General features: G+C 41.4%; 1 protein-coding gene across 1 annotated transcript in view; it reads left to right on the top strand.

Annotated features, from left to right (window-relative positions):
* GDPD5 (glycerophosphodiester phosphodiesterase domain containing 5) overlaps positions 1–18371 on the top strand; it is a 931881-nt gene that overhangs the window by 619197 nt on the left and 294313 nt on the right. The window contains exon 3 of the mRNA XM_078658536.1: positions 1387–1490. Coding sequence (XP_078514662.1) covers positions 1387–1490 — 104 coding nt within the window. The remainder of the gene's footprint in view (positions 1–1386; positions 1491–18371) is intronic.

The following is an 18371-nucleotide window of genomic DNA, read 5'->3' as shown; positions in this document are numbered from 1 at the left end:
CCTTATCAAGTGAAATCTGTTGCCTTATCAAGTAAAATCCACAACATGATGAAAAAAATCTTTTGCAGGAAGTGACTGTGCTCTGTTTATGTTAGCTGGTTATGATATATGCTCACTACATCAATTGGATTTCATCATTGACCAGTAAATCTACTAAGATAAATAATGCAATTCAACAAAGCATAATGATTAATTCAACTGTAATTAAAATATTAAAACAACTAGGCTTTTTTTACATTACAAATAAATAAACAATAGGTGGTTTGGCCCCCCCTTAGATCTAATAGTCTTTTTGAAGGATTATTTATGTTAAATGACATTCGTACAAGGTTCAACGTTAAGGTGATACTAAGAAATAAAATAATAATTGTAATAATATTGAATTAACTGTGGCATTTAAATGAAATGAAAGTTAGTGGTGTTATTAGGCTAAGAATTACAAACGTAATATAGTTAATTAATGTACACTATTTAAGGGATGGAGTTTTAATTAGTTGTCTGGTTAGGTGAAGAACGTAAAATAAAATATTGAGCACAATATGAATTTTCTAACTATTTGGTCTAGTATTAGGATTAAGATAAAGACTACATGATAATATATTGACAATTAATATTAATTCTAGGGTTCGTATAAGGTCAACTAATAAAATAAAGTGAGAGGTATGGAGGGTCAAGTTGATACAGACTCGGGTATAATATGGGGGACACTATCTCCCCGGTTATTATTGGACTAGTTGAATTTGATTTGTGGGATATGGCAGGAGGATTTGTAGATCATCCAATCAAAGTTTGTGTTTGATTTGACAAATGCATTTCGAAGGTTGATTTCACTAATCTCTGGTCCATGAACATGAAAGATATTGAGATATTTGAGCCCTGACGAAGTTCAAATGTTTGTTTGAGTGAAACGCTTTGGCTGGATGTAGTTGAAAATATTTTGGAATTTTATGAATATGACATAAAGGAAGATTACAAAATATTTTTTTAATACATCAGACAGTTTATGAACTGCTATATCCCCAGGTGCACCATTCCACTTCTTTAAAAATACAACTAATAAAATAAATGTAATGAAAAAGATTAGGTATAAGGTCTGTGATGATGGCAGTAACTGGGTAAATCTACTGAAAATGTATTACAATTACAGCTAAGGAAAAAAGTTAATAATACAAAGAACTGAAAATAAAAATGGCAGATAGATGTAAGATTCATGTTGTGGGGCCATGGTAGATGTAAAATACATTCTAAACTTGTCTTTCAGATGTAGTGGTCATTGATGTAGTGCCATTGATCTAGATGTCTGCTAATATATTTGAAGTAGATGTTGAAACAGACAGCCACATGTTGCAAAACGTCTTCTGACCCTGTGTCTGTTTTTTTCCACAGTGGGAACGGTTCTGGTTCTTGATACTCTTGCTCACCTTTCTAATGACCTTGGTCTGGTTCTATTTCTGGTGGGAAGTCCAGAACGACTACAATGAATTCAACTGGTGAGTGGCTGTCCACTATATGTACTACAGTGTATTTCCTTTGTAGGCGTCTGGCAAGATTTCTAAGAAGGGCGAACAAACAAATAAGACCACCAAAATGCTGCATCAACAATTTGGGTTATAACTTGGATACGTTTTATTATTGAATATTAGTTTTTGTATTATTGGTTTTAATTGTTTGTGAACCCCTTGGACTGGTGTTTAGAATTACCTGAAAGAGTGACCCAAATTGATATAAAATGGCTGTATTTTGATACTACAGATCATATAACTTGAGAAAGGACCAAAAGTTGTTCTTTTTAATCCAGTGTAATCTACTACTGTATATACGCTGTTAAAATTTGGAATACGGACACGTGTAATAAATTTGACTTTTTTGTATAATACAGGGATTGATGTTAAGTGAATATATGGGTGGGAAAGGATTACTTTCCTAATAGAAGTTTCAATGAATGATACAAGTCAGTGAATGTGGTTCAAGGAAAGGGAGTTTTGACATTAGTGAGTTCTTAGGGGAATATCCTGTTGTTGTTCTTTAAAGTATGTATTCTGTTTGGTCACCCCCATAGTGTTATTTCCATGTGGTACCATATATTTGCCAAGGTGATAGCATACACCCGCGATCTTGACCTACAGATTCCTGTACAGAAGGATAGTTGAGACATAGACACCACTGAGTAGGGAAGCGTATACTGCGTTGAAGCTCACTGAGCTCATACATTTTAGTTTGGTTGAAATTCGCTATATTAACACCAATTACTGTACGGCGCCAGACTGTATTCAAAAAGGCCCAAGGAGATCAAGTTGCTAATAATTTACTTGAGTAGTATGCACATGAAATATCTTTCTCTCATTCTCAGTTACTAATCTCTTTTTAGAATAAGGTGTGGATTGGTAATTTCTGGTATAAAGGAAATTAACAGCCAATCCAGGAAATTAATCCTAGATACACTAAACCAGATGTATGTTTTGCTTCTCCATCTAGAAACATCCAAGATATATCTGATCTGTGAAATAGAAACCACAAAAATAGTTGATTCAGTAACACTGTAACATAGCTTTGTCTGGAATTGCTAAACTAAACAACATGGTATGCTCAAAATGGGAGAATCTGAGTATACAGTTAAAATTAAACAAAAACACGCACTCTTTCTTTAGGAATTAGGATGAGCACCAAAGAGACAATTTGACCAAAATATATTGTTTTCTTTTAATGCGTTATGCTTTACGAATTTAATGTGCAAAGGAGATACTGCAGACAATGCAGTGCTCAGTTGCAAGTGAAACATCACCAAACAAAACAGTGAGTGAAGCCAACCTTTTGCCAGTTGTTTTGGCCTATATATATATGCCTTGCTATTATCACGGCTACTTTCCTTTTCGTCTTTACACAAAGAAAACAGCACTCACGGGAGTAGGATCAACGTTTTTATTTTCGATCCTCTGAGCACCAGACGCGTTTCGGCTCCTGCCTTTGTCAGTGGTACACCGACGCGCCATTTTTTTGAGTTTTTTATACCCCTCACGTGATACAATTTAAACGAGATAGAAACAGGGCTATCTCCCAAACATAAGCTCCATATTGGAGTGATTCAATATTTGCATCACCATCTATAACATTAATCACGCCCTGGATGGGCTTGCGCATGTTAACAAATAGTTGTACTCGCAATTTATATTTAGCATCATTCTATGCAATTATTTACCCTAGATAGGCTTACACTGCATTGCATCTCGTCAACGTTTGTAACATAAATTACGCCCTAAATGGGCTTGCGCTTATACTGTTATTTTGCCCTGGATGGGCTTATGCTATGTAACCCTGTATGTTTCATATCTCATAAACACACTATGCAACTTATCCCCTTAACCAAAATTACAATAAATGAAATAAAATAAATAAAATTCAATCACAATTCATCTAATCTTAAAACTTTTCAACATTTTCAGAAATTCTCTTAGTCAGCTCATACTTTATACAGTTCAAATGGCAATCATTTATCCTAAGTGTACAGTCATCTCTTCATGGCTATTGAGACCCCCAGGGTTCTTAGTTCCAATGTCTATAATAAGCCTAGATTCCAATCTCCTTAGTTTTTGTAATCTATCTCCCCCTCTAGGGTTATTAGGTACTTGGTCTAGTGCAAAATATTCCAATTGTTCACTATTGCTCTTGTGGTATAGCTTATAGTGTCTTGCCACAGGATATAATGGGTCACAATTTGTAATTGCCCTAAGATGTTCTAGGATACGCATTTTTGTTGGGTTTACTGTACTCCCTATATAGCGTAGTCCGCATGGACACACTAAGCAATAGACTGTGTATGGCGTTGTACAGGTCAAAAATGATTTAATCTTTCGTTGTTGTCCTCGTACCTGGTAAGATGTTACTTTCTTGCTATGTCTGCACGCTTTGCAGCGCCCACAAGGGTAGAAGCCCGGTATAGATTTCCCGAATGGTTCTACTACTGGGCGAGCGAGGTAGCTGTTTGTTAGAGCATTCCTTAACGCCCTTGCTCTTCTATAAGTTATCATAGGTTGCTTTGGAATATCTGTACCTATTATTGGATCTGTTGTTAACAGATTCCAACTCCTTCTCATAGCTGTTCTTAACATCCCCGCTCCCTCTGAATAGGTGGTAATTAGTCTAAATCTCCCCTCCCTTCCATTCCGGTTTTCTTGTTCTTAATCTGAAGTGTATCTTTTCGTGGAATGTTATTCACTTTCGTTTGTGCATCTTTTAGACATTTCTCCCCATAGCCTCGCAATCTAAATCTATCTACACTCTTCCTTGCATTCTCTTGGTAATCCTCTTCTGATGTACAATTGCGTTTTACACGCAAAAGTTCTCCATACGGAATGCTGTAGATTAGCCCAGGTTGATGGCTGCTCATGGAGTGCAGTATCGAATTCCCAGCTGTGGGTTTTCTGTACAATTGTGTATGTATCTTGCCTTGTTCTATTCTTATTTCCAGATCTAGGAAGCTCACTTTGCTACTACTTATTTCTTGTGTGAAACGTAAATTATAGTTATTATTGTTCAGTTTCTCAATGTACTCTTCCGCTTTGCCCTTGGACCCTCGCCAAATTATCATCAGATCGTCTATATATCTGTACCACACCAATATATGTTGTGTCCACTCTTCGTATTTGGGATCCCATGCTTCGTTTTCTTCCCACCATCCCACAAAAATATTTGCAAAACTGGGGGAATAACTCGTACCCATGGCTACTCCCACCAATTGTTTATAATATTGGTCTTGGTACATAAAGATGTTATTATTTAGGCTAAACTTTAAGAAATCCAAAAGCATTGCATTATGTTCTGCAAAGTTAGCCTCTCGCGTTGACAAAATTTTCTCCACTGCTTCTATACCATGTTTATGGCCTATGCTAGTATACAAACTAGCAATATCCATTGTTATAAGTAAATCTCCTTCTCGACACGCGAGCTGTTCTAACTTGCTCAATAGGTCTTTTGTATCTCTTAAGTAACTTCGTAACGTCTTAACATAATCAATCAGAAAATAGTCAACATAAATGGATATGTGTTCCAAAAGGCTCCCTTGGGCACTTACAATTGGGCGTCCCGGTGGCTTTGCTCTGTCCTTGTGTACCTTTGGTAGGTGATAGAAACAAGGTGTAGTTGGATTTAGGCATCGTAAATACAGAAACTCCTCCGTTTCGATTATCCCTTTGCCATACCTTTTTTTAGCATGTCATGGCACTCTGTAATACTCTCTTGATAGTCTTTCCTCCCCACTTTTCGGTAACATGTTGTATCCTGTAATTGTCTTAGTGCCTCTTCATTGTAGGATTCATATGTTTGTAGGACGACGTTCCCCCCTTTATCTGAGGGCTTTATAATTAACTTTTTGTCACTTTGTAAGTTTTTTATTGCCTCTTGATGTTTCGGTGTTAAATTCCACTGTTTATTCATTGGTCCTTTTTTCTCTATTTTCCTTAGTTCTTTCGAGACTGATTCTATGAACAGATCTATATTGTCACTTGGCATTTGCGGTACAAATGTGGATGCTGGTTTAAAATTGGTATCTCCTCCTTTTTGTACTATCTTCACTTGCGATGAGTTATCAGGTTGACTTGCCCCCTCCGCTCTTAGTTCCTGCATGGCTTCTAATGCCGGAATGTCTTTTACACGAATTTCCTGTGTCTCATCTCTCCTTTTAATTTGAGTCATTATTTTCTTTGGTCGCATTTTGTAAAATTTGTGCAATTTCAACTTTCTTGAAAACTTATACAGATCTATTTTCGTTTGTGTATACTCCAGCGGCTTGGAGGGACAAAAGGAGAGACCTAATTTTAGCACATGTTCTTCTTCTTTCGTTATGATGCGATGGCTCAAGTTCACAATAGTCAGGCTGTTAGCTTGTTCTTGATCATTATTTCCTATAAGCGCCTTTTGTTGTATCTTGCACTGCGAGTTGTCGGTGGCGAGTAATTGCTTTTTCCTCCATTCGCCGCTCCTCCGCGTGGGGCGTTTCTTTGTTGTTGATGTTCTGGGGGTTTCCCCCTGCCTCCTCTCTGTCGCGACTGTCTGATGATTTGAAACTCGTCGCGAAAAGGGAGTTTGTTTGTTTCTGAGCCTCCCACCGCATCTTTATCTTTCCGTGCCTCTTCATTTTCGGAGACTTCCGATTCTGTGGTGTCTCCTGATTCTTCTATTCTTGTGGTCCCTCCCTTATTGTTTTTTGATCTCATTGCTTTTACCTGCAAGAAAAAACTGGAGGAGTTGAAAGGTACCATGACGAAACGACTAAAAGCATATGAGGATAAAATCAGGAAAAGGAAACAGGAGAAATTTGAGAGAGACGAAGGAGACTATGAAATGGGCAGGGTATTAACCTTTGCCAAACGATATGATGCGCAGGTAAAAGCAATGAGATAAAAAAACAATAAGGGAGGGACCACAAGAATAGAAGAATCAGGAGACACCACAGAATCGGAAGTTTCCGAAAATGAAGAGGCACGGAAAGATAAAGATGCGGCGGGAGGCTCAGAAACAAACAAACTCCCTTTTCGCGACGAGTTTCAAATCATCAGACAGTCGCGACAGAGAGGACGCAGGGGGAAACCCCCAGAACATCAACAACAAAGAAACGCCCCACGCGGAGGAGCGGCGAATGGAGGAAAAAGCAATTACTTGCCACCGACAACTCGCAGTGCAAGATACAACAAAAGGCGCTTATAGGAAATAATGATCAAGAACAAGCTAACAGCCTGACTATTGTGAACTTGAGCCATCGCATCTTAACGAAAGAAGAAGAACATGTGCTAAAATTAGGTCTCTCCTTTTGTCCCTCCAAGCCGCTGGAGTATACACAAACGAAAATAGATCTGTATAAGTTTTCAAGAAAGTTGAAATTGCACAAATTTTACAAAATGCGACCAAAGAAAATAATGACTCAAATTAAAAGGAGAGATGAGACACAGGAAATTCGTGTAAAAGACATTCCGGCATTAGAAGCCATGCAGGAACTAAGAGCGGAGGGGGCAAGTCAACCTGATAACTTATCGCAAGTGAATATAGTACAAAAAGGAGGAGATACCAATTTTAAACCAGCATCGACATTTGTACCGCAAATGCCAAGTGACAATATAGATCTGTTCATAGAATCAGTCTCGAAAGAACTAAGGAAAATAGAGAAAAAAGGACCAACGAATAAACAGTGGAATTTAACACCAAAACATCAAGAGGCAATAAAAAAACTTACAAAGTGACAAAAAGTTAATTATAAAGCCCTCAGATAAAGGGGGGAACGTCGTCCTACAAACATATGAATCCTACAATGAAGAGGCACTAAGACAATTACAGGATACAACATGTTACCGAAAAGTGGGGAGGAAAGACTATCAAGAGAGTATTACAGAGTGCCATGACATGCTAAAAAAAATGGTATGGCAAAGGGATAATCGAAACGGAGGAGTTTCTGTATTTATGATGCCTAAATCCAACCACACCTTGTTTCTATCACCTACCAAAGGTACACAAGGACAGAGCAAAGCCACCGGGACGCCCAATTGTAAGTGCCCAAGGGAGCCTTTTGGAACACATATCCATTTATGTTGACTATTTTCTGATTGATTATGTTAAGACGTTACGAAGTTACTTAAGAGATACAAAAGACCTATTGAGCAAGTTAGAACAGCTCGCGTGTCGAGAAGGAGATTTACTTATAACAATGGATATTGCTAGTTTGTATACTAGCATAGGCCATAAACATGGTATAGAAGCAGTGGAGAAAATTATGTCAACGCGAGAGGCTAACTTTGTAGAACATAATGCAATGCTTTTGGATTTCTTAAAGTTTAGCCTAAATAATAACATCTTTATGTACCAAGACCAATATTATAAACAATTGGTGGGAGTAGCCATGGGTACGAGTTATTCCCCCAGTTTTGCAAATATTTTTGTGGGATGGTGGGAAGAAAACGAAGCATGGGATCCCAAATACGAAGAGTGGACACAACATATATTGGTGTGGTACAGATATATAGACGATCTGATGATAATTTGGCGAGGGTCCAAGGGCAAAGCGGAAGAGTACATTGAGAAACTGAACAATAATAACTATAATTTACGTTTCACACAAGAAATAAGTAGTAGCAAAGTGAGCTTCCTAGATCTGGAAATAAGAATAGAACAAGGCAAGATACATACACAATTGTACAGAAAACCCACAGCTGGGGATTCGATACTGCACTCCATGAGCAGCCATCCACCTGGGCTAATCTACAGCATTCCGTATGGAGAACTTTTGCGTGTAAAACGCAACTGTACATCAGAAGAGGATTACCAAGAGAATGCAAGGAAGAGTGTAGATAGATTTAGGTTGCGAGGCTATGGGGAGAAATGTCTGGAAGATGCACAAACGAAAGTGAATAACATTCCTCGAAAAGATACACTTCAGATTAAGAACAAGAAAACCGGAATGGAAGGGAGTTTTAGACTAATTACCACCTATTCAGAGGGAGCGGGGATGTTAAGAACAGCTATGAGAAGGAGTTGGAATCTGTTAACAACAGATCCAATAATAGGTACAGATATTCCAAAGCAACCTATGATAACTTATAGAAGAGCAAGGGCGTTAAGGAATGCTCTAACAAACAGCTACCTCGCTCGCCCAGTAGTAGAACCATTCGGGAAATCTATACCGGGCTTCTACCCTTGTGGGCGCTGCAAAGCGTGCAGACATAGCAAGAAAGTAACATCTTACCAGGTACGAGGACAACAACGAAAGATTAAATCATTTTTGACCTGTACAACGCCATACACAGTCTATTGCTTAGTGTGTCCATGCGGACTACGCTATATAGGGAGTACAGTAAACCCAACAAAAATGCGTATCCTAGAACATCTTAGGGCAATTACAAATTGTGACCCATCATATCCAGTGGCAAGACACTATAAGCTATACCACAAGAGCAATAGTGAACAATTGGAATATTTTGCACTAGACCAAGTACCTAATAACCCTAGAGGGGGAGATAGATTACAAAAACTAAGGAGATTGGAATCTAGGCATATTATAGACATTGGAACTAAGAACCCTGGGGGTCTCAGTAGCCATGAAGAGATGACTGTACACTTAGGATAAATGATTGCCATTTGAACTGTATAAAGTATGAGCTGACTAAGAGAATTTCTGAAAATGTTGAAAAGTTTTAAGATTAGATGAATTGTGATTGAATTTTATTTATTTTATTTCATTTATTGTAATTTTGGTTAATGGGATAAGTTGCATAGTGTGTTTATGAGATATGAAACATACAGGGTTACATAGCATAAGCCCATCCAGGGCAAAATAACAGAATAAGCGCAAGCCCATTTAGGGCGTAATTTATGTTACAAACGTTGACGAGATGCAATGCAGTGTAAGCCTATCTAGGGTAAATAATTGCATAGAATGATGCTAAATATAAATTGCGAGTACAACTGTTTGTTAACATGCGCAAGCCCATCCAGGGCGTGATTAATGTTATAGATGGTGATGCAAATATTGAATCATTCCAATATGGCGCTTATGTTTGGGAGATAGCCCTGTTTCTATCTTGTTTAAATTGTATCACGTGAGGGGTATAAAGAACTCAAAAAAATGGCGCGTCAGTGTACCACTGACAAAGGCAGGAGCCAAAACGCGTCTGGTGCTCAGAGGATCGAAAATAAAAACGCTGATCCTACTCCCGTGAGTGCTGTTTTCTTTGTGTAAAGACGAAAAGGAAAGTAGCCGTGATATATATATATATATATATATATATATATATATATATATATATACAGCTAGCACAATATTTATATGGCCGCAGAGCCATGCTCGTCTATGAAAATAAGTTCAAAAATATATTAGGAAGTCAACTGTTTCATGTTGACATTTTGTCTTGGTAAAAGTCCGTCAAGAAATTATCATAACTTCAAGACCATTTCCGGGATTTGTAAAAATGATGCAAAGGAATGAAATGAAATGAAAAGCAACTTATAATGCGCAACTAAAACCCGAAGGCATCAAGGCGCCTAACAGACCAGAGTCCTCAAAAAAGGCAGAGACAACAACTACAGGTAGGCTTTGGCAAAAATACGAGTCTTCAAAGCCTTTCTAAAGGCGTGAAGAGTAGGCAGAGACTTAATTTCATCCGGTAGGGTGTTCCACCATTTTGGTGCTAAAGTAGAGAAAGCTCTACCCCCCCACTTAGCTCTCCTAATGCGGGGTGTACGTAATAGAGACTTCTTGGCAGAGCGTAAGTTTCTGGATGGGCTATAAGGGACCAAGAGGTAGGCAATTCCTCCTGACCTATTTGTCGTCAAGGCTCCATATGTCAGGCAAAGAATTTTGAAAAGAATCCTGTCCTCCATCGGAAGCCAATGAAGAAGTTTCCTGGCGGCCTTGGCTGAGGACCGTCTGGGCAGGTCTAAAACAAACCTCGCTGCTGCGTTCTGAACCATTTGTAAGCGCTGCAGCAGGCCCTTATTGATCCCTGCATACAGCGCATTACAATAGTCCAGTCTCGACCCTATGAGAGCTACCACTACTAGTTTTCTCGCTTGCGGAGACAGGTGGTGTTTGATCTTCCTTAGAATATGGATCACCCCCCAGCAGGTAGCAATTGTTCTATTTACCTGCTGCTGCATACTAAGCAGAGGGTCAATCAGGACACCCAGATTCTTAGCTAGACCCGTGGGTGCTGGACAGGCTCCCAACAGGGTGGGCCACCATTCTGCAGACCATATCTCCTCCTTACCTCCGAACACCAGAATCTCCGTCTTCTCGCTGTTAAGCCTCAATGAGTTGTTAATCATCCATTGGGCGACTGCCTCCATACAAGATCTAAAATTGGAGGCAGTTAAGGTGACAGACTGTGCGAGAGACACCAGGATCTGGGTGTCGTCGGCATAGGAGACTACCTCCATCCCAAAAGATCTAATAAGCCTGGCTAGTGGGGTTACATAGATGTTGAAAAGGGTCGGACTTAATGCCGACCCCTGAGGAACCCCACAGTGCACAGGAAGGGATGGAAATAGAAACTCTCCCAGCTTGACTCTCTGTTCTCTCCGATCAAGGAATGAAGTCAGCAAACCAAGTGCAGACCCCTCCACCCCTATCTCCCTCAGTCGAGATGTTAATACCGAGGGAGAAAGGGTATCAAACGCAGCTGTAAGATCCAGGAGGACAAGCAGGGTAGTCTGGCCCCTATCCACCCTGGTGCGGATGTTGTCGAGCACAGTGGTGAGGGCCGACTCCGTACTGTACCCCCTCCTGAAACCATGCTGCGAGTGATCTAAAAGGTCGGAGTTATCCAGAAAAGCTGAAAGATGCTGGTTCAGATGTATTTCCAGCATCTTCGCAGGGGCTGGGAGCAGGGAGATGGAGCGGAAGTTTTTTAACACCCCAGGATCCAGCGTAGGTTTTTTCAGCAGTGGTTTCACTACTGCCCTCTTCCACTGCGATGGAAAAACACCTTCCCTCATGGCCTTGTTCATAATCTCCAAGAGTGGCGGCAGCAGAGTCTCCTTACACTGCTTTAGGAGCTTAAGAGGGCAGGGGTCTAACGGGGAGCCCGACTTGATCCTGCCAAGCAGCCTCTCCATATCAGATAGAAAAAGGGGAGGGAAGCTACACAGGCTAGCCTGTGAAGAAACCTCAGCCACCAATACGGGGGGGGAGGTAGGGAGAAGGGTGGATAATGAGATCTTCTGAAGCTCTAACGCTGAGTGGATATTTCCAATTTTAGATTGAAAGAATTGGGCAATATCATTGCAGAGCTGTTGAGACCCAACAACGGGGTCAGGCATCTGCAGAGAGGTAAGAGAGTCCACGATTTTAAAAAGCTCTTTCGGGGAGGACAGGAAGGTGGTACGAATTGTGAAATATTCCTGCTTGATTTTAATAACCTCAGCCTTATACCTCCTAAGTAATGATTTGTGAGCTACTTTATCCCTAAGGTCCCAGGAGGTCCGCCAGAGGCGTTCCTGTCTCCTAACTCCCTGCCTAAGGAGCCTTAACGACTCAGAAAACCAGGGGGCCGATGGTCTTTTCCTGGCGCAATAGCGCATGGAGTCCGGGGCCAACTCTTCTATTGATGCTAAGACAGCGGTTTCTAGTTGATGTACGGCCCTGCCTATATCTTCCTCCCGTGAAATGGCCTCACTAGGGATCCTCAGGGCAAGTGAATCATTAGAAATATTTTTAAAAATTTTCCGAGATACCATTTTACTCCCATCCTTTACTTTACTATTAGAGGGGGTAAAGATCAACTCTATGGGGACAGCAAAATGATCAGACCACGAGAGGGGAAACGGGTCTTTAACGGTCAGCCTCCCGTCATTCGAAAAGATCCCGTCAAGCGTATGACCTGCCTGATGAGTAGCCCCCTTTACTCGCTGTTGTAACCCACAGGCAGATAAGGCATCAAGGAGGGAGAGGGTTTCCATGGACTCCAAATGGAAGTTCATATCCCCCAAAATCGTTAGATGCTCACGGCCGAAGTAGGGTTCTAAAATGCCGAGGAGATTTTGTGCAAAATCTTTTCTGGACCCCGGTGGTCTATAGATGAGGATACCCGTAAATGGAATCACATAAGGACCATTTAAAGAAAAATAAAGGGCCTGAAAGGCATCATGAGGGTCAGTTAAAGAGATGGTATGACATACAAGACCCTCCTTGAACAGAATGACTAACCCTCCCCCTATCCGTCCTACTCTATCCTGCCGGACCAATGTGTAGCCTTCTGGGATAGCTTCCACCAGATCAGGGCCCGAGGAGTCTTTGGCCCAGGTTTCTGTAACAAAAACCCAGGAGGGTTTTCTGTCTAGGACAAAGTCCTTAAAGGCAACATTATGTTTTATAATAGATCGTGCATTCAAACGAAATCCATGTTCCCTTAAAGCACAACTGGCCGTGATATGATCATTTGCGGCCGGAATGGGGCCAGTAAGAGAAACAGACCTAGCGGAGTCTGACAGAAGGCAAGCGCAAGGGGGAGAAGTAAGAAAGTCCTCTGGACATAATTTATGATGACAGGACTTCCAGGTCGGATGGAGATTCAGCAGAGCATGCCAGGAGTACCTGATAGGAGGGGGAACCCCCACAACCGCCCCAGACAACCGCCCGACCAGCCCGTCCTCAGCGCGGACGGGCGCAGACGGGCTGGACTCTGGCGTGACTCCGGCGATGCTACGGCGCACACGCTGCGCGCACACGCTGCGCGCTACCATACTAGGATTATATAAGGCTCTAGCCAGTCAGCCTGACTGCTAGAGCGCTCGTCCAATATCTCAAGCGTCCCCTCTCAACCCCCAAGATGGCGCTCAAAGTTTCCCTCAACGCGATGGCCAGCCCGCTGAAACCGCGGTGGGGGGCACAGATTAAGGTGTAGGCAATGCGGCAGGTGAGCTAAAAAACAAGGCAGAATCCTAAATTAGCTTTTAAACTAAATGACAGAAACGGGGATATTTAAAAATGAAGCAGCGCCTGAATTGCAAAGCGCAGCGCGCAGTGATGTGTGCCTTAACAGGCAGGTGAGCTAAAAACAAGGCAGAATCCTAAATTAACTTTTAAACTAAATGACAGAAACGGGGATATTTAAAAATGAAGCAGCGCCTGAATTGCAAAGAGCAGCGCGCAGTGATGAGTGCCTTAACAGGCAGACCCACCTTTACTGGAGATCTAAATAGTCCACAGCAGTCTGCACCTGATTGCCTCTAGCCAGTCAGCCTGACTGCTAGAGCGCTCGTCCAATATCTCAAGTGTCCCCTCTCAACCCCCAAGATGGCGCTCCAAGTTTCCCTCAACGCGATGGCCAGCCCGCTGAAACCGCGGTGGGGGGGCACAGATTAAGGTGTAGGCAATGCGGCAGGTGAGCTAAAAAACAAGGCAGAATCCTAAATTAACTTTTAAACTAAATGACAGAAACGGGGATATTTAAAAATGAAGCAGCGCCTGAATTGCAAAGCGCAGCGCGCAGTGATGTGTGCCTTAAGGAATGCATGAACATGTTATATTCAGATCAACCATTGGAACATTGATTCTGCACAGGGTTTTAGGGTAGCAGGTAAGTGGCGCTCAGGCAGGTAACCTAACAGGATACTGACAGAATGGGGAACAAAAGCGTGTGGTGCTGCCAGGTCAGTGGAAGACCCAAAACACCTGAATAAGTGAAGAGCTAATAGCCCTTCACCAAACAAACATGAACAAATCCTGGGCACACGTGTAGATTCAATAGTTAAATACAATTTTTTAAATATGATACAGTCGGCACCGGTGGTTTCAACATCCGCATAAAACAACCTCTAAGAAAACCACCGTTGTCGACTGTATCATATTTCACAAATTGTATTTAACTATTGAATCTATACGTGTGCCCAGGATTTGTTCATCAACCATTGGAACATTGTTGTCCAGTTATGAAGACCTAAATCCGTAACTTACAAAACATGGCCACAAATGACACTAATCTAAAACATCAAGAAATTACATCTGTAGTTCATCATATCCTGCAGCATATGTCGAATTACGTGTTGCTAGCCAGTGATTTATCAATGACGACAAGTGCTTAATTGTTGAAGATCCAGTGCCCAAAGCTCAGATCAGAAGCCCACTGCCAGTTTATGTAAATGTCAGCACGCCAAGTACCAAGGCTGGTACTCTTAAATCCACTACCAGACACACCCTGTCCCTTTATCTGACTAGCAGGCTCCTGCTTTCTCACTTGTGAAGGTTTTGCTGTCTTCCTCTTCTTCCGTATGGGTGTTTTTCCCTCTTTTGTGCATTGAAAATATCCAATGAATAAAAATATAACTGCTGGTCCCCCAAAATAAGTGCTGGTGTCCTCCACCTGCAAACACTGGCTCAAGCACTGAGGACAACAGGTCTGCATAAACAGAGAATTTAAAAAAATGAGGAAGATATTGTGCTTATACTAAAGATGCAAAAAAGAAAAATATATGGTTTCTTTTCCAGAGGTACTTGAATTTTGCTTCTGTTATTACCAATATTTTTTTGCAAGGGTGAATGTTAAATCTGTACCCCAAATGGTGCTCTTGCAGTGGTCACTAGAAGGGGTCCCCCAAGTCGGGCCAAACGAGAAGAAGCAACCATTACTCTCCTACTCTCTTTCTCAAACGTAAGCATGAACCAAGGGCAGCATGAGGAATAGATGGCAGACATGCCGCGTCAGAACAAGGCCAAATAAAGCGTCAGCGTACACTGTATGTCATAGGTTGGATTTAACACTCAAGGTAAAAATATGTAACAATGTCAAAAAATGACTCATTAATACTCAAATAATCATTTTTGTTATTTGTAATTAAAACTCTTAAAAACCATCAAAGAAAATGTAATGATGTTCATAGACCAACCAAATATACCATTGAAATTGTTAATTTTGAAAACAAAAATATGATCAGCATTACTATGGTGTTAAACCCGGTAAAAGAATTAAGGGAGATGAAAAACAATGTGGAAAGCATTACACAGAAGAGTACAGGAAAATGAACCAAAGCTTTCAAGAGAAAATTATACTGTGCAATTCCTCCATTCCACCAAGTCCATTAGATATTAAGTCCAGTCTTTCCATCCTGATGCATTCTCTCTTATTTAAGAGTGGCGCCGCATATCCTCCTCTTGGCAGCTTCTGTATCACTTGAATCACTTGCCAGATTAGATCATCGTCCTTCTGTTGTGCTTCACTGTAGTTGGCAACCACTTGGGCATTTTATGTCCTGAAGCGAATCCTGGCGCAGTGTTGGTAAATCTTCACTTGCACCCTTTGGGTGGTTTGGTCTATATCGACTAGTTGACAAGGACGCCAAACATTTTATAGGACATTATCACTGTTGTAGTTTGAATGAAAACATTAGACTAAGGGACTGATTTATATGTTGGCGGGCGGGTTACTCTATCACAACGGTGACTGATATCCAGTCCGCCGAAACATAAATCCCCTATATTCTAAGAGATTTATATTTCGGTGGATCGGATTTCTATCACCGTTGTGATTGAATTACCCACCTGCTAACATCTAAATCAGGCCCGTAGATCCTTGATTAGGTGATTTGGTTTAAAATGAAAAAGCACAGGTAACAGTTGCCACACTTGAAAAGTCCTAACACCTGGGTGAGTCCTTAATGTGCACTGATCGAATTAATGGTTGTTGGAGAGCGATTGACTCATTAAAAATAATCACGTATGTTTCAGCTTTGTTCAAATTCAAAAATTTACCAGGGGAATGTTGGCATCTCTAGCTAGCAAAACATGCCAATATTGGTTCATACTTTTTGTAACTTTATTAGGGACTAGACTGACAGTGGCCACACAGTTTATCTGTGTATGATTCAGGTTTGGTAATAAGTAATGTAATTTCCTTTTATTACATGCCCTTTGAGTAATTTTGGATCCCGCTTATCAGTAAGATCAGTAATTTTGAGGCTAGAGTTCCAGCTTCTCTTGTAAAAAAAGAAAAACCTGCAGAAATATCCAGTTTCTACGGATTGTGGAGAACTGACCATACAGAATAGCACCCAAGGAGAAGATTACACTTACGTGGTTGTCTGTATAATCTCCCCTCTTAGTGTATTCTCATGCATTTGTTTCAAGTCTCCAGTTTAGTATGTTGTTCACATAGACCCTGCCATGCAGGGAAGGTAATCAACCTGTTATCCCTGGCCGTAGGGAGATGTGTTGCAATCTTCCTCTTTCCCCTCCTCGCTCCTCCCTCTTGGTACCTTCCTTTTCAGCCTCCCTCCTTTGGAACGTTCCGCTGGAGCCTGCCTTAGAATGTTGGCAAGCCTCTGGCAGATACGGAGAGCGGATGACTGAATAAAGACGTTCTTACTTACTTCTGCTTCAGCCTTTAATTACATCACTGGCGACATGATGGGATAACAGGTTGATTACCTTCCCTGCATGGCAGGATCTATGTGAACAACATACTAAAGGCAGAAGCAGAAGTAAGTAACAACGTCTTTATTCAGTCATCCGCTCTCCGTATCTGCCAGAGGCTTGCCAACATTCTGAGGCAGGCTCCAGCGGAATGTTCCAAAGGAGGGAGGGGCGGGGAGGGGAAAGAGGATGATTACAACAAAAGGATTAGTCTGTGGGAATATGAATTGTTTTTCAGAATGATCTACATAGGTTTCCGGTTACTTTGGGACAAAAGAAGCTCCCGTGGCAGTCCCTTTTATTTGTAAATAGAAGTCTTTTTGGAAAATGTCCATGGGTAAAGTATAGGAGGAATCATTTGTCCTCACAGGATGCAGGCCTGTGTGGCCCTCTGCCCTGTCTTTCTATGGGGGATCTCGTGTAGGTTGCCTTGGAACTGAGGGATAGGAAAGAAACAACCTACCCAAATGTTGATGTATCTGCCATCTTGGAAATATGGCTAAGCGCTTGTGAGATGTTTGTGACCCAAGCTCAACTTTCTCTAGATTTTCGTGATCTCATTTTGCTGAAATTGTGGAAGTACAATAGTTAGAAAATGCACTTATATAGTACATAGTTTTACATCTGTAAATAGCAGATGCAATCTAGGTTCTGTAAGAGTAATATTGGCTCACCTTTGGTAATTTGGATTTGAAAGCAACTCAATGCTCGGAGAGAACATTTGTTGTGCTGTGCTTGGCAAATTGAATAGCCAGCAATCCAGGTAAACATAGAAGGAACATGACAGAGGCAGTTCCTGAATTGGGGCGGGAGGGTGTTGACCCACTGCTTTATTGTGCAACCCACCTAGGCATATATAAAACACGTATGGGGGACTTCATATCGAGGTGAGCTGGGCTGCAGTTGTATTTTTAAATGCCATCACGGAGAGGGGGCGTGGCTGTTGTCATGGAAAGCTACAGCGCTCTGAAGTTAAAGTGCACATGACAGACTGACCAGTCTCTGGGCTCGGTCAGCCTGACGTGTACTTCAGGCTTCTCAATCAAAATCCACTCTGCATTGAGGTCTTCAGATTGGGTTCAGTAAAATCAGTTCTCCATGTCTTCACTGGGGCACTGTGCTGACTTGCCTATCCAATCCCGACACAGCTTTTATGCTGTATCATATAATAAACCTCATAAGAGCTGCTTCGGGATTGGCTCTTGAGTTTCTCACAAATCAACCCAAGCTCTCACTCAGTGGAGTCAGACAGGGCGGGTAGAGCATGGAACATGGTCAGTTATGGTGCCGCTTTATTTTAAAGCGCATAACGATTGACTGTGTTTTTTTCTATCTTCTGTCAGGCTTCCTTCCTGGTAGTGTGTGAGAGGATATGGACTGGCGAGGTCTTTGCTGGAAGCTTACAATGTCCCTCACACTCAAAGTGCAAACATTCAGTTGGACATTATAATGATATAAGGTGCCTTTCATGAAGCCTCATGTTCTTCTG

Source organism: Lissotriton helveticus, chromosome 8, assembly GCF_964261635.1.
Source record: "Lissotriton helveticus chromosome 8, aLisHel1.1, whole genome shotgun sequence".
Taxonomy (NCBI): domain Eukaryota; kingdom Metazoa; phylum Chordata; class Amphibia; order Caudata; family Salamandridae; genus Lissotriton; species Lissotriton helveticus.
This window is presented reverse-complemented; position numbering and strand designations above follow the sequence as displayed.